This window comes from Canis lupus, chromosome 11 (genome assembly GCF_011100685.1).
Source record: "Canis lupus familiaris isolate Mischka breed German Shepherd chromosome 11, alternate assembly UU_Cfam_GSD_1.0, whole genome shotgun sequence".
In the NCBI taxonomy this organism is placed as follows: Eukaryota; Metazoa; Chordata; class Mammalia; order Carnivora; family Canidae; genus Canis; species Canis lupus.
This window is the reverse complement of record NC_049232.1, coordinates 404,652-418,870: the sequence shown is the minus strand read 5'-3', so window position 1 is coordinate 418,870 and position 14,219 is coordinate 404,652. Positions and strand designations below refer to the sequence as shown.

The 14,219-nt window shown below is 40.7% G+C and overlaps 2 protein-coding genes across 2 annotated transcripts in view; both read right to left on the bottom strand.

The window, feature by feature from the left end:
- BTNL9 (butyrophilin like 9) overlaps nt 1-2,873 on the bottom strand; it is a 39,024-nt gene extending 36,151 nt beyond the window's left edge. The window contains exon 1 of the mRNA XM_038551673.1: nt 2,657-2,873. The gene's annotated coding sequence lies outside the window, so the exon portion shown is untranslated. The remainder of the gene's footprint in view (nt 1-2,656) is intronic.
- Nucleotides 2,874-11,694: 8,821 nt separating this feature from the next.
- LOC100687092 (10 kDa heat shock protein, mitochondrial-like) lies at nt 11,695-12,854 on the bottom strand. The gene has a single exon (XM_038551672.1). It carries the CDS (start codon nt 12,088-12,090, stop codon nt 11,782-11,784), a length of 309 nt encoding a protein of 102 aa, XP_038407600.1. The 5' UTR covers nt 12,091-12,854; the 3' UTR covers nt 11,695-11,781.
- Nucleotides 12,855-14,219: the final 1,365 nt, after the last annotated feature.

Here is a 14,219-nt window from a genome sequence, read left to right as displayed (position 1 = left end):
GCACTGACAGGATGAGCACTGGGTGTTATTCTAAATGTTGGCAAATTGAACACCAATAAAAAATAAATTTATAAATAAAAAAAAACAGACACGTAAATCAATGGAACAGAATAGACAACCCAGAAGTGGGCCCTCAACTCTATGGTCAACTAATATTTGACAAAGCAGGAAAGATTATCCACTGGGAAAAGGACAGTCTCTTCAATAAATTGTTCTGGGAAAATTGGACAGCCATGTGCAGAAGAATGAAACTAGACCATTCTCTTATACCATACACAAAGATCAACTCAAAATGGATGAAGGATCTAAATGTGAGACAAGAATCCATCAAAATCCTAGAGGAGAGCACAGGCAACACCCTTTTTGAACTTGGCCACAGCAACTTCTTGCAAAATACATCTATGAAGGCAAGGAAAACAAAAGCCAAAATGAATTATTGGGACTTCATCAAGAGCAAAAGCTTCTGCAAAAGAAACAGTCAACAAAACTAAAAGACAACCAACAGAATAGGAGAAGATATTTGCAAATGACGTATCATCAAGTTCCAGACTCCGAGAAGACAGTCCAGCCTCTCTTGCCTGATGTCAAGAAACTGGCAGCAAAGGACTCCAGAGCAGGAAGACCACCTGGCTCTGCATTTTTTCTCCTTCTCCCTGTTTCCTTCTCTTCTCTTTTATGTCTCGGTATTTTCTTCTGGACTTTCAAGATAGAGCCCCATGAAGGCAAAAGCCATGATGGTATATCAGCACCAGCTAGTACTTTTCAACACAAGAGGGGCTCAGAGGGCATTTATGAATCCATTTAGATAAGTCAGATTTTGAAGATTTAGTCAAGACTTGTGTTAGATGGTAAGTTGGGTTCTCCTACCACACAGTGACAGAACATTAGACAGGCTCACAGGTGGGGGCAGGTGTGTCTCACAGGAGGAGCACACACCACACTTCCCTGGGCTAAGAGGCTCCTGGGTGACAATCCGTGTATTTCAGACCCTGGAATTACTAGTGGGACCTCAGTTTTCTATTGTGATACAACTATGTGAATTCTATCACTGAGGAGGTTGCAGGGGAAGGAGGTCATGAATACATATACACACAGGCCTACATGTGCTTATGCCCACAGTAATAAAGACTAATATGTGTTGAGCACTTAGTATCTGCCAAGCACTTACTTATACTAGAAGTATTTATTATTATTATTATCATTAACAGGTCCAGATCACAGACAAGGAAACTGAGGCACAGGAAGCTAGGCAATTTGCCCACACATACAGCTAGGAGGTGGTGGAGAGGGGTTTCTCCTAAGCTCTGCACTTGTGCGGATACAGATTCCTCACCAGCTGTGCTGTGTGTCAGAGCTGGATTCACCTCCTGTTTTCCTATCCTCCAGAACATGACTCGAGTTAGGGAACACCTGACCACAGATGACAGCACTCACCCCAAGAGCATCTCACATGCACTGAAGAAGCAGACTGAGTGCTTGGGTCTCAGCCACAAGACCAAACAAGCAAGCATGAGCAACCAGCCTGCAAAAGAATAAAAATCCCAAACTCCTACTGCTGATAAAACAACTTAAAACTGAAGTCTCCCTAAGACCTTACCAACAGCATCTTCTTGGATAGGACGTACATGTGCTGTGTTCCCCTTGCTTCCAATGCACAGGTATTGAAAAGCTTTTAACTTGGAAGGAGACTGATGATTTCCTGAAGTGATTTCAGAGGGGTTGAGTGCTCCTTTGTACCCTATAGGGACCCCTCCTGCCCACCTGCTGCAGAGGTTTTGCTGGGGACAGAGTCTGGACCCACTGGATACTGGGGGGAGATGGAGACCCAGGGAGGAGAAGGACAGCCAGAAAGAGGTCTCAGACTGGAGGTAGCCTTTCCGGGGCGGGGGGGGGGGGGCGGGGGACACATATTCTCTATACTCTTCTGGGAGCCTCTGGAATGTCCCTTGAAGATACAGAGCAATAAAGGTCATACACACTGATGATGAGGAAAAGCCGCCACCCTCCACTCAGGGGAATCCTGTTCCTTTACATTTTCTCCTTGGCATCTCTCTAACCCCATTCCACTCTTCTCTTTTCGCAACTCCAATTCTTGAACTACACTCTCTTAATTTGCAGTCCCTGAGCTCTTGGGTATCTCTTTAAAGCTTTTTTTTTTTTTTTTTTTTTTTTTTTTGCTCTTTCCACTTCTGTGACCTTGAGCTGTGTAACAGCAGAGCGTTTGTCCTTCTCCCATTCCTGCTTCCTAAGCTGTACACCTGCAGAGGACTCTCCCACTCTCTCCCCCTCCAGTATCCACTGCAATGTTTTGCCCTCCACAAGCTTTCAGTTAATGCTCACTGGCTTACTCTGGTTTGATTTCTATTGGTCCAGAAGAGGATTTCCACTGTTAGTCTCAAAGGTAGATGAACTGCCCCAAGAAGGAACCTCAGGGAGGCTGGAGGGAAAATGGGGTATGTCAGAATCCTACCTTCTCGGGTGAACCTGCCTGAATGAATATCTCCCCTTAGCCACACTTGAAACAACCCATCCTGCAGCCAGGTTCAGCCTATGAGGTGATGCCAACCCATCTTGTCCTCTCTCCAAAGCCATCATTTTCTGCTTCCCATTCCTGAAAGGTGGAGGTTTAGACAGGTGTTGAGAGTGAGCCACATACCTGGCAGGTAGCAGCAAGGGGTCTGAAGTGGCAGATGGTTCCTGGTGAGCTCAACTCCCTGCAAAGGCAAGGCTGTAGTAAAACGTCTTGGTCCCAGGTATTAAGGTCCCCTGGACATGAGCTGGCAACTGAATTCAGGGAGCCAACTCATCTGTGGCAGAATTATCCACCCCCCCCCCCACCTTAAGACACACACTGCTTGCTCTGCCTTTTGCTATAAAAACCAAAGTGGTCAGAACAAAACAAGGAAGTCTCTGTCACATCCTGTCTCTGTAAGAGAAGTCATGAATTAAATTTCCATGGACAATATATCCCTAAGGTATTAGAAGGAGAGGAAAGGTAGCTGGAAGCTTTGAAGACACTGAATTGCAGAGACTCTGAGCCGGGAGAAAATGCTCCAATTGGCTTCCTGGGATCTTTGGGACCCCAGGGAGAGGATGGCCATCCCCAGCTAGCCCCTCTCTCCTCAGTGTCACAGTGAAAGATGTAGAGACTAGACTGGACTATGCATGAAGGGTTGGTGCCCAACTCCTAACCAGCTATGCCCTTCTCGGCATGGTAAGGGAAGTAAGGAAGATCGCCTTGGAGTATTGCCATAAGTAAAACCTGCAAGAGCTAGTCATATACAACTTGGAAATAGGGTAGGGGCACTGTAGTGGGATTTCTCTAATGGAATGGAGCTCAGCAAAGAAGCAAGCACTACCTCACACCACCACAGTGCCACAGGCCACAGTGCAGCCACCTGGTTGAACCCCAGACTTATATCTCTCCTAGGGGACAGGTCGGAGCTGCGGCACAGTGTAGTTCATTCACATGCAGGACACTCTCAAAGACTCCCAGAATTGCCTGATTTTTCCAAAAAGAGAATGACGTCTGAATTCCCGGGGGGCTCTCAGTGGGAAGGGAAGGATTTCTGTCTGCCCTTGGACAGTAGAGAACCTACTCTATCCAACCCTCTCCATCGTGTCATTTACAGCAACTCTCCTTGGCTTACACTAGCCCTTCCTAGGGGGTTGTCTAAAGGAGCTTGGGAGTGGGGCAGTGAGAGAACCCCCTCTGCAGCACGAGGATCATCCTCAAACACAGCATGGGGCCCAGAGGAGAGGGAGCAAAAAGTCATGCTTAACTAATAAGTGGATGAGTTAATCCTTCCCTGCCCAGGAAAGATGGCAGAAGAAATGTTAGTAAGAGGGGCTTAGCATGAACTTGTGAGTACAGAGGCAGGCTTGGGAAGGCTGGGGAGTCATCTCCTCTCCTGAGTTTGAAAAAACCTGTTTTCCCTAATTTTCATGGAGAACTGTGTGTCATGCCTATCTCCACCTCTCTTCTCAGTGCTTCTCTCTCTATTCCCACCCCTGATCTTTACCAGGCAGCACCTGCAGCCATCATGCTCTTTCATATGGCATTCTACCCATCTCTTCTTTCTGCTAATCCATACTCTTTTCCCAAGATCCTTATTTAAACTGCTTCTTCCAGTGTCTGCATGGGTGAACTCCACCTTTCTTTGTGTACACATCTCTTCTTTCTCATTCTTCAAGTTGCCCCTAGAGTTTGAACTTGTGTACCTAATAGGGGCATACTTGGCAAATGTCTTTGTGTGGTGGTATTTTCATCTACAATTTTGGAATTTAGGGATCAAGTTTCCTTAGCCTTTGGCATTTCTCATACACCAGCAAATTACTGCTTTCAAAGGAGACTAGTCAGTTGCATGGATTGACATACAAAAGAGGAGACAGTTATCACATAGATGCACTTTGCTCTGTACTGTTCACGGTCAGAAAGAACAGATTTGCTAATTTCTCATCACCCACTCTCCCCATCCCTCTCAGCCCAAAGCATGGTCCTCTGAGCTTCCTCATTACATAACTTCCTTTGTTGTTCTCCAACAAGCTCAGACTGAAACTCCTGTGCCTGTTAACTGGCACACACCCACCATTGTACTTTTGTCCCACTAACAGTAAATATTGCACACACACGCATTGAGAAAGTGAAGGAAGTACACTGTCTGCTCTCAGAGCTGCAGGTGCACATCTTTAGCTGGGTCCTGGGGTGAGGTGTGGAGCAACAAGGGCTGCACACACTGCCCAACCAGCAAAGTGTCCAAGGTTAATGGGAATTTCTGGGATGATTTGGAGTGTGCTGCCCAAAGGCATCAGCATTGAGCACTCCCACCTCAGAAGACTTCCTTTGTGGTAGAGCTAGCCAGCACCCTATCATAATATGCAGAACGGTGTAGAACGAGACTTGATTGTAAAGAAGCCCCCAGCTGAATGTAGGCCCTATGAGAACAGTGTTCACATGAGTTCTTTCTATTTGGAGGAGGGAAGTGGATGAACTCCGGTTAGTATACCTTGATTATGCTTTTTGAGAGGGCCAGCTCAAGCTTACAGTTGGACAGAGAGTGAATTATATAAAGAGATTGTAATGAAAAAAAAAAAAAGATTAGGCTGTTCTTAAAGATGGTGCTTCACACCATGGGCACCAAATCTGTGCTTCCTACCCCAGCTCCAAATGGGCTTCATTATGTCATCTACACTATTGCTGAGCCATTCTCGTATTCCTAGAATAAATTCTACTTAGTCATAGTGCAGTACTTTTACAATATTCTCTATTTGCATACTAATATTTAAGATCAGCTTTTCTTTTATATTCATCAGTGAGGTAGGATATAATTTCCTTTCATTTGTCTTTCTCACCACTCCCCACCCCCAGCGTTTTTCTCATTCAGTTTGGAATAAAGATTGTGTGGCTGGGGCACCTGGCTGGCTCAAATGGTGGAGGATTCAACTCTTGACTTCAGTGCCATGTGTTTGAGCCCTATGTCAGGTGTGGACGTTACTTAAAAATAAAATCCTAAAAAAAGTAAAAGGAATGTGTAGCTGTCTTAGAACAAGTACGGAAACTTTCCATCTTCTCTGCTAAGAACTTTTTTTTATGTGCCACAGAACTGTTGTTTAGAATTAACTCAGAGCCATCTGGACATGGGCTTTGGGGACAATAGATGTGTAACTATTGTAAAACTGTATACTGATAGTGTCTATTCAGATACAGAATACACAAACAAATCATATTGGATCTTTTATATTCTCCTGGAAAATTATTCATTTTGCCAGTGTTTTCACATTTATTGGTTTAAACTATGTGTGGTAATCTCATGATGAGTAAACCTCTATACCTATTGTTTCTGATGTTAATGTGTTCCTTTTTAAATTCCTTCTTTCTTTTGAAGTCCTGCTTAAAAGTTTGCTTTATTCACTTTTTGGATAAAAAGCTATTGTTTTCATTGAGCCTATTTCATTATTTCTCTGATAGCTATTTTCATCTTAGATTTTTTCTTTTCTTTCTTTTGGAGGAAGTAATTTTATTATCCTTATTCTGACATTTTGGTTGATATGCCCATGATCTCATTTATTTTGTATCAGAGCTTTCTAATAAGTACACATAAGACAAGTCATTATTCTCTGTGTATCTCTTAGACCACATCCCATATATAGTTTACTCATTGTTGTTTATTATCAAGTAGGCTGTAATTTTAGTTTTGTTTTCCTCTTTTTAAAAAAGAGGAAAATAAAAAAAGGATTTTATTTATTTATTTGAGAGAGAGCAGGAGGAGGGAGAGAAACAAGCAGACTCCTTTCTGAGTGGGGAGCCTGACATAGGGCTTGACCTCAGGACCCTATGATCATGACCTGAGCTGAAACTTAGAGTCGGAGGCTTAATTGACTGAGCCACCCAGGCGCCCCTCTTTTCCTCTTTAATGCAAGAATTACTTAGAAGAATACTTTTTGAATGTCCACTACTTTTTTTTTAAATAAACTTTCTCTGTGATCTTGTTTTAGATATTACTCTAAATAAGTTACTATATACAATGTATGTAGAATAATGTCTGGCACATAATAAGTGTTTGGTCTTTTTTTAAAGATTTTACTTATTTATTCATGAGAGACACACAGAGAGAGGCAGAGACACAGGCAGAGGGAGGAACAGACTCCCTGTGGGAAGCCTGATATGGGATTTGATCCCAGGACCCTGGGACCAGGGCCTGAGCTGAAGGCAGACACTCAACCACTAAGCCACCCAGGCATCCCAGTGTTTGTTCTTTTCATCATTATTATGATCTATTATAAGACACATGGGATTTTTTTCTTCCGGAAGATAAAGCCTATCTTTTAATAGGGTGCCTTAATTTGTCACATTTGTTGTGGTTACTGATTTTCTTGGACTTATTCTCCCTTATTTTATGTTTCTATGAAACATGCTTTCTTTTGTGTATTGTCTTTCCTGACTAGATGGGTCATGGAGTTCTTTCTTCCTGCCCCTTCTAGTGGTTTGAAAGTTCTATAATCTATTTTTATCAATACTTCTCCTTAATAATTTATACATTTATATATTTTTTCTCAATGTCTAGAAGTATGGTAACTTCTGAATGAGACAAAATATTGAGCTTGCCTTTCTTTCTCTTCCTTTATTTTCTGCTTTTCTTCCTCCAAACTCCTAGGTTTGTGGAAACCATCTGAAAATTTCATTTCAGGTGCTCTTGCATATAATTTACCTTCTACTTTAGGAACTACTTTCTAGAAATTACATTAAAAATCACAGCCACATTAACAGCAGTTATGGTAACAATCACCACTTGGGAAATGTTGTTGTTCATCTTGGTTTCCTGTTACATGACTTGTCCATCTTTCCTTGGGTTTATTTTGTTTCAAAAAATCCGCCAGTATTTTATTTCTATAAATTTCTTTTGGAAATATAATTTCTCCGATTCTCTTCATTTCTGAAGATTTTCTTTCACTCTCTTAATTGGAAGATGATTGCTTAAAAATGTAGATGTGACCATGGGAGGAAAGAGATCATAACAGAGTCAAGTGGGAAGAGGAGTGGGAAGTTACAGGGTAGGATAAAGGAGATGATCCTCATCCCTCAGAGCAGAGAGTCAACAGACAGGGAGTGGTTATGTAAACACATACTTTAGACATGTGAGAGGTAAGTGAAATGGAGGAGTCACTTAGGTTAAGGAGTTTTTTAAAAGACCTGAGAGGCCACTAGAGGTCACCAAGGAGCTGGGCTTTATGCACATTCTTACCAGATGAAACCATAAACTTTGAAATGAGCTAAACTGTAAATATTCCAAGGACTCTGCCCAAACACCTGCAACTTGCTACAGTAAGAGACTTTGCTTAGTGATAGCCTCACCAACCAAAATGAGTTTTCTGCTGCCAACAGAAACCAAGAGTCTTTGGAAACAACCCATACAAACATTTCACTTTGTCTTTTGAAAATCGCTGACTTTTGTTCATTAGGGGGGCACAATTTGTATTGCTTCCCAAATCTGTGCTTCCCAAAATGTAATTCTGAGACCTCAAATAAATGCTTTTGTTTTATTTCAGCTCTTCCTTTTTTCTCATTCAACACACATAAGGAAGTAACTACAGAAAAATCAAAATTAAAAGCCACAAAGTTCTCCCTCTGGGCGAAAAGAATGAGATGGGTAGAAGAGAGAAGGAGAGAAGGAGGTTAGGGGACTGTTGCTTTTTATCACAGTGCTTTTTCCCGGTTTCATTCTTCAGAAATGAACCTGCCTTACTTTCATTAGAATAAGTTTTTTAAAATACAAAGAAAAATACAAAGGAGCTTCCTGCTTCCAACCAGATCTGGGATGTGAAGTTAGATTTTGTGTGTAAGTGACTTAGCTAGTGACCCCAGCTGCATAACTTTGAAGGCTTTGTCTTCATTCCTGATTTACTGATTGGGAATATATTGGTGAGTCTGACTCCTGATCCAGTGCTCTGAAAAATAGGTCTATTGAAGCCAGTAAGAGAACATTTTTTTTTTATGCATAAGATTCTGAGTGTATTCTAGAAGCTGAATTAGAATCTGGGTTAGAGTCCCAGACTTCTCTGTTCAGAAGACATAAAGCCTGTGTTAAAGGCAAGCTTCTTTGTTTGCTAGATACCATTAAGAATATGGCAGCTTTTCAGTCAACTGAAATTTCTCCTTCCCAAACCCTCACTAACTATATGCTTCATCAGTATGGCAATTCATTCTATTTACTTCCTTTTCTGTTGGCATTACTTTACTAAGGGTAATTTGCCATTTCGATGGCTCCTTTGGGAAACTTAGTATCTCCCCAAACTGTCTCATCTAAGATGTATCCTCTCTCTCTCTTTTTTTTTAAAGATTTATTTATTTATTCATGAGGGACACAGAGAGAGAGAGAGAGAGAGAGAGAGAGAGAGTGGCAGAGGGAGAAGCAGGCTCCTCGAAGGGAGCCCGATGTGGGACTTGATCCCGGATCTCGGGATCACCACCCGAGCCAAGGGCAGGCGCCCGACTGCTGAGCCAGCCAGGCGTCCCAAGATGTATCCTCTCTCATCCCTTCATGCCTTCATCCTTTTATCACCTCCAATCTTCTCTTCAGCTCCCTTAGATCTTTTGATATGTCACCCTTCATACCGCTAACTCCTGCATCCCTCTGCTCACAGACCTTCCCTTCCCATTCTAGCTCCTCAACTCCTTGTAATCACTCAAACTCTATGCTCCCCCATCAGGGGTCTCAAAGACCCAGGGATCCCAAAAGCAATCACTTATTGCTGAAAAGGAAAAAAACTAATTGGAGGTAGACTGGCTATTTTACCCACTCATATGGGATTTGGATACACCCAAATGTCTAGTGTCTCCTCAATCCCTTAGCCCAGATTAGCTCCACAGCTTCTGTAAGATTACATATTGGGGCAATGACAATCTTAAAACTCTCCTCCCACAAATACAGTGAAGAGTTTTAGCCCCCATATTGAGCCTGTAACTGTCACTTCTTCCATCTATCAGAAACACAATTTAGATAAAAATATAAAGAAGGGCAGGGGCAAGGACAAACACTTATACACAGTAGGGAGTTTTGTATTCTGTATTTATACCTGACTCCTGGTTAAAATTTTAGAATGAAAACCACAGAATCTCTACTTATGTCTATCTGTATGTATATGTGATATTTTCCCACCTCCAGATGGTGTTACCAAATTAATTTATAAAATTCCTTAAAGAAACTCTATCTTCATTGGTTTAGATAAAAGTAAGTGCTTATATAAATTAAATATTCCTAAAATTCCTGGGAATATAGAACTATTTTTCAAATTCACTTGATTTGAGTAAATCTTTGATAAAGATTATTTTGATATTGTAGGTTTCATTAGAAAACAACCATGTCTTCCTAATTGTTAGCATTACATAAAATACAGGCATACATTCTTATTTTACTTGGACTTACTAAGCAGATAAGCAAATATTATATCTGTTAAGTGTATAAGACTATAAAATTATAAATTTGACTTTAATTAAATAAAGTCATTCTATCAAACCTTATTTCAACAAAAACTTATGTCTACTTAAAAGTAGTTTCCAAAATCATTTTGTATCATTATTGAGATATAATTGACATATGGTGTTATATTAGTTTCAGGTGTACAATATAGTGACTTGACAATTCTATACACTGAATTTAGTGTAATAACTTCTAGGTCTATCCATGTTGTCACAAGTGGCAAGACTGCATTTTTTATGGCTGAGTAATATTCCTGTATGTGTGTATATGCCCATGTGTGTGTGTTACACCTTCTTTATTCATTCATCTATTGATGGACATTTAGGTTGCCTCCATATCTTGGCTACTGTAAATAATGCTGTGATGAACATAGGGGTGCATAAATATTTTTGATTTAGTGTTTTCATTTTCTTTAGGTAAATACCCAGTAGTAAAAGTATTGGATCATATGTAGTTCTATTTTTAATTTGGGGGGGAACTTCTATACTCTTCTCCACAGTGACTGTGCCAATTTACATTCCCATCAATGCATGAGTGTTTCCTTTTCTCCATATCCTCACCAACACTTGCTATTTCTTGTCTTTTCGATACTAATCATTCTGACTTGTGTAAGGTAATATTTCATTGTGGTTATGATTTGTGTTTCCCCAGTGATGAGTGATATTGAGTGTTTTCATGTGTCTGTTGACCATCTGTACTTCCTCTTTGGAAAGATATCTATTCAGGTCCTCTGCCCATTTTAAAATCAGGTTATTTATGTATTTATTTTTTGGTGTGGAGTTGTATAAGTTCTTTATATATTTGGGGTATTACCCCTCATCAGATATATGATTTGCAAATATTTTCTCCCATTCAAGAGGTTACTTTTTTGTTTTGTCAATGGTTTCCTTCACTGTACAAAAGCTTTTTATTTTGGTGTAGTCCAATAGTCTGTTTTTGCTTTTGTTTTGTTGCTTGAAGAAACATATCTAGAAAAGTATTGCTAAGGTTTATGTCCAAGAAATTATGTCTTGTTTTAGGAGTTTTTATGGCTTCAGGTCTCATATTTAGGTCTTTAATCCATTTTTTAGTTTATTTTTGTGTATCATGTAAGAAAGTGACCCAGTTTTTAAAAAAAGTGGCCTAGTTTTTATCCTTTTCTATGTAGCTGTCCAGTTTTAGCAACACCATTTATTGAAGAGACTGTTGTATATTCTTGCGTCCTTTGTTATAGATTAACAAAGGAACAAAGGAACAAAAATTCTTGCCTCCTTGGTTATAAATTAGTTGGCCATATAAGCATGGGTTTACTTTTGGGATCTCAATTTTGTTCTATGATCTATGTTCTATTTTATGCCAGTACCATAATGTTTTGACTACTATAACTTTGTAGTATATCTTGAAATCTGGGATTGTGGTAATCTCCAGTCTTGTTCTTCTTTCTCAAGATTTCTTAGGCTATGTCTCAATAAGCATGTAGGCACTGAAATTTAAAATACAGTACCACTTACAACTGCTCAAGAAAAGAGAAATACCGTGATATAAATCTCCCAAAATATGTACAGGACTTATCTTCTATATACAATGCACATAACTGAATTGTTTTTGTATTCTTGGAATACAAAAGTGATGCATAACATTTTGGTGTTTGCAAGTTGTCAGGAATGTGAGGGTCAGGAAGGGAGGTGGTCACTTTTTTTTATCATTAGTTTGAATACCATTAGTTTATTATAAAAGAGAGACATGAAAATTATTTACAATGATGCAAGATTTCACTACTTCACTGGAATGGGCAGTTTCGCTTCATCCCGTTTTAAGAATGATTTCAGTCCACATACTTTCCGAGAATGTCACCATCTCTAAATAAGAAATAGTCCTTGTCATCTAGGACTACTTTGGTGCCTCCATATTCTGGGAGAAGAACTTTATCTCCAACTTTCACACTAACTGGTTGAATCTCTCCACCCTTTCCTTTGGAACCCGATCCAACAGCCACTACTGTTGCTTGCGACACTTTCCCTTGAGATTTTTCTGGTAGCATGATACCTCCTTTGGTTACAGTTTCAGCTGCACTCCTTTCGACTAAAACCCAGTCAAAGAGGGGAAGAAACTTCCTAAACGCCTGCCCTGCCATGCCTCTGGCCGCCGCAGTCCCACCCGCTCTGGAGCCGCCGCCGCCGCTGCCGCCAGGAGACCCGCAGTCCCTTTCTTTGGTTTTCAGTAGCCTGCATTTTCCTTCCAGCCTCTGATGCTCAGGTGTCAGCCAAGTCTAGCAGAACCGGAAGGGAAGGGGAAAGGGGATTGGGCCTGTGACAGCAGGAGCAGGGAGGCTTAGCTCTTCAGCTTCAAGTGCAGGGGAGAGATGACCCAGAAATGCCCAGCATGAATGCTAGCACAAGGTCATTGGCCATCCTGCACGATGGAGACCCCTCTGCTTCTCTCATCGTTGTCAGAGTGCTGAACCAGGGGATTCAGGACAGCTTAAACCTGTGAACTTTGAACACAACAAGTTTATTTAAACCTAGCTGTAGAATCTGAGACCATAACCATTAGCCTCATCTAGAAGTTGGCAATTATAATAGTCCCTGCCTCAGAGTTAATGTGAGGATTAAGTAACAAATATAGCTGATCTTGAATATTTCCCACATATTATAATCCTTTGTCTGCTACCCTGGGGAACTACCGATGTTTGTATGCACATAATGGCATCATCTGTACCCTGAGAAAATGACTTATTCCCAGAAACTAGCCCACAGCTTATCATGCCATAGCTCTCAGGATATTCCTAAAAGTTCCTTAATGCCTACAGCTTCAGCTGTACTATACAGCTTCTCAGACTTTGCTGTTCATGCAAATCATGTGGGTATTTTGTTAAAATGTCCTCACTATTCAAAGTATGGTCCATGGACCAGGAATACTGGCATCACACGGGAATTTGTTAGAAATGTAGAATCTCAGGATCCAGCTTGACCTGTTGAAGCAGAATCCGTCTCTACCTAGCTCCACAGGTGATTTGTATGCATGTTAAAGCCTGAGAAGCCCTGGCTCAGAGAGGACTGCTAGGAAACATGCTCTGGTCAGGGTTTTAGAGGCTACAGCTATGAAAGGGCAACAAGAGGAATCCTTATTAATGATAGAACTGTTCTGTGTTTTGTCTGTATCAATATTAACAATCCAGTTATGATATTGTACTATAGATTTGCAAGATGTTACCATTAGGTTAAGCACATAAAGTGTATATGAGATATTGCTGTATTATTTTTATAACTACACATGAATCCACAATTACCTCAAAATAAAAAGATTGTTTATTACAAAATTTAAAAATACATACATGCGTAAACCTCATGTTCCCACCTTTAGTTCTAGCATGACCTTGAATGTCTTCAGAATGCCTGGGGATTACAGAAACATGCTGTTTCAGAAACTGGTATCAGTGCACTTCACAGAAATGGAATGGGAGCTTTGACCTAGGCTGCAAGTTTATTCTCACACTTTTTACAGGATGTTTTGATAGATTGTGCTTGGGGTATGAGAGAAAGAAAGCAGCTCATGTTTGGTACCTGACCAACTGGTTCAACAGTAGGGCTGTTTCCTGAAGACTAGGGAAAAGCAAAAAAGACAAATATCTAATGTGATGTCAGGTGTTGATATGTGTTAAGGAGAAACTAAAGGAGAGTCCCAAGCTGGATTGTGGCAGAGTGGGGATTGGGGAGGTGAATTCAGATAAGATGCCCATAGGGGTAAAGAGGTATTAATGGGTGCTCTATGTAAAAGAGGTTTCTATGAGAAAAAAATTGGAAAACAGTTAAATGTTCATTCATCTTTCGATGGACAAAATTTTTTTATAAATTTATTTTTTATTGGTGTTCAATTTGCCAACATATAGAATAACACCCAGTGCTCATCCCGTCAAGTGCCCCCCTCAGTGCCCATCATCCAGTCACCCCCACCCCCGCCCTCCTCCCCTTCCACCACCCCTAGTTAGTTTCCCAGAGTTAGAAGTCTCTCATGTTCTATCTCCCTTTCTGATATTTCCCACTCATTTTTTCTCCTTTCCCCTTTATTCCCTTTCTCTACTTTTTATATTCCCCAAATGAATGAGACCATAAAATGTTTGTCCTTCTCAGATTGACTTATTTCACTCAGCATAATACCCTCCAGTTCCATCCACGTTGAAGCAAATGGTGGGTATTTGTCACTTCTAATGGCTGAGTAATATTCCATTGTATACCTAGACCACATCTTCTTTATCGATCTTTC

Bases quoted from the DNA above. Each gene is read 5' to 3' on its own strand.
- LOC100687092 (XM_038551672.1), bottom strand. From the start codon at position 12,090: ATGGCAGGGCAGGCGTTTAGGAAGTTTCTTCCCCTCTTTGACTGGGTT.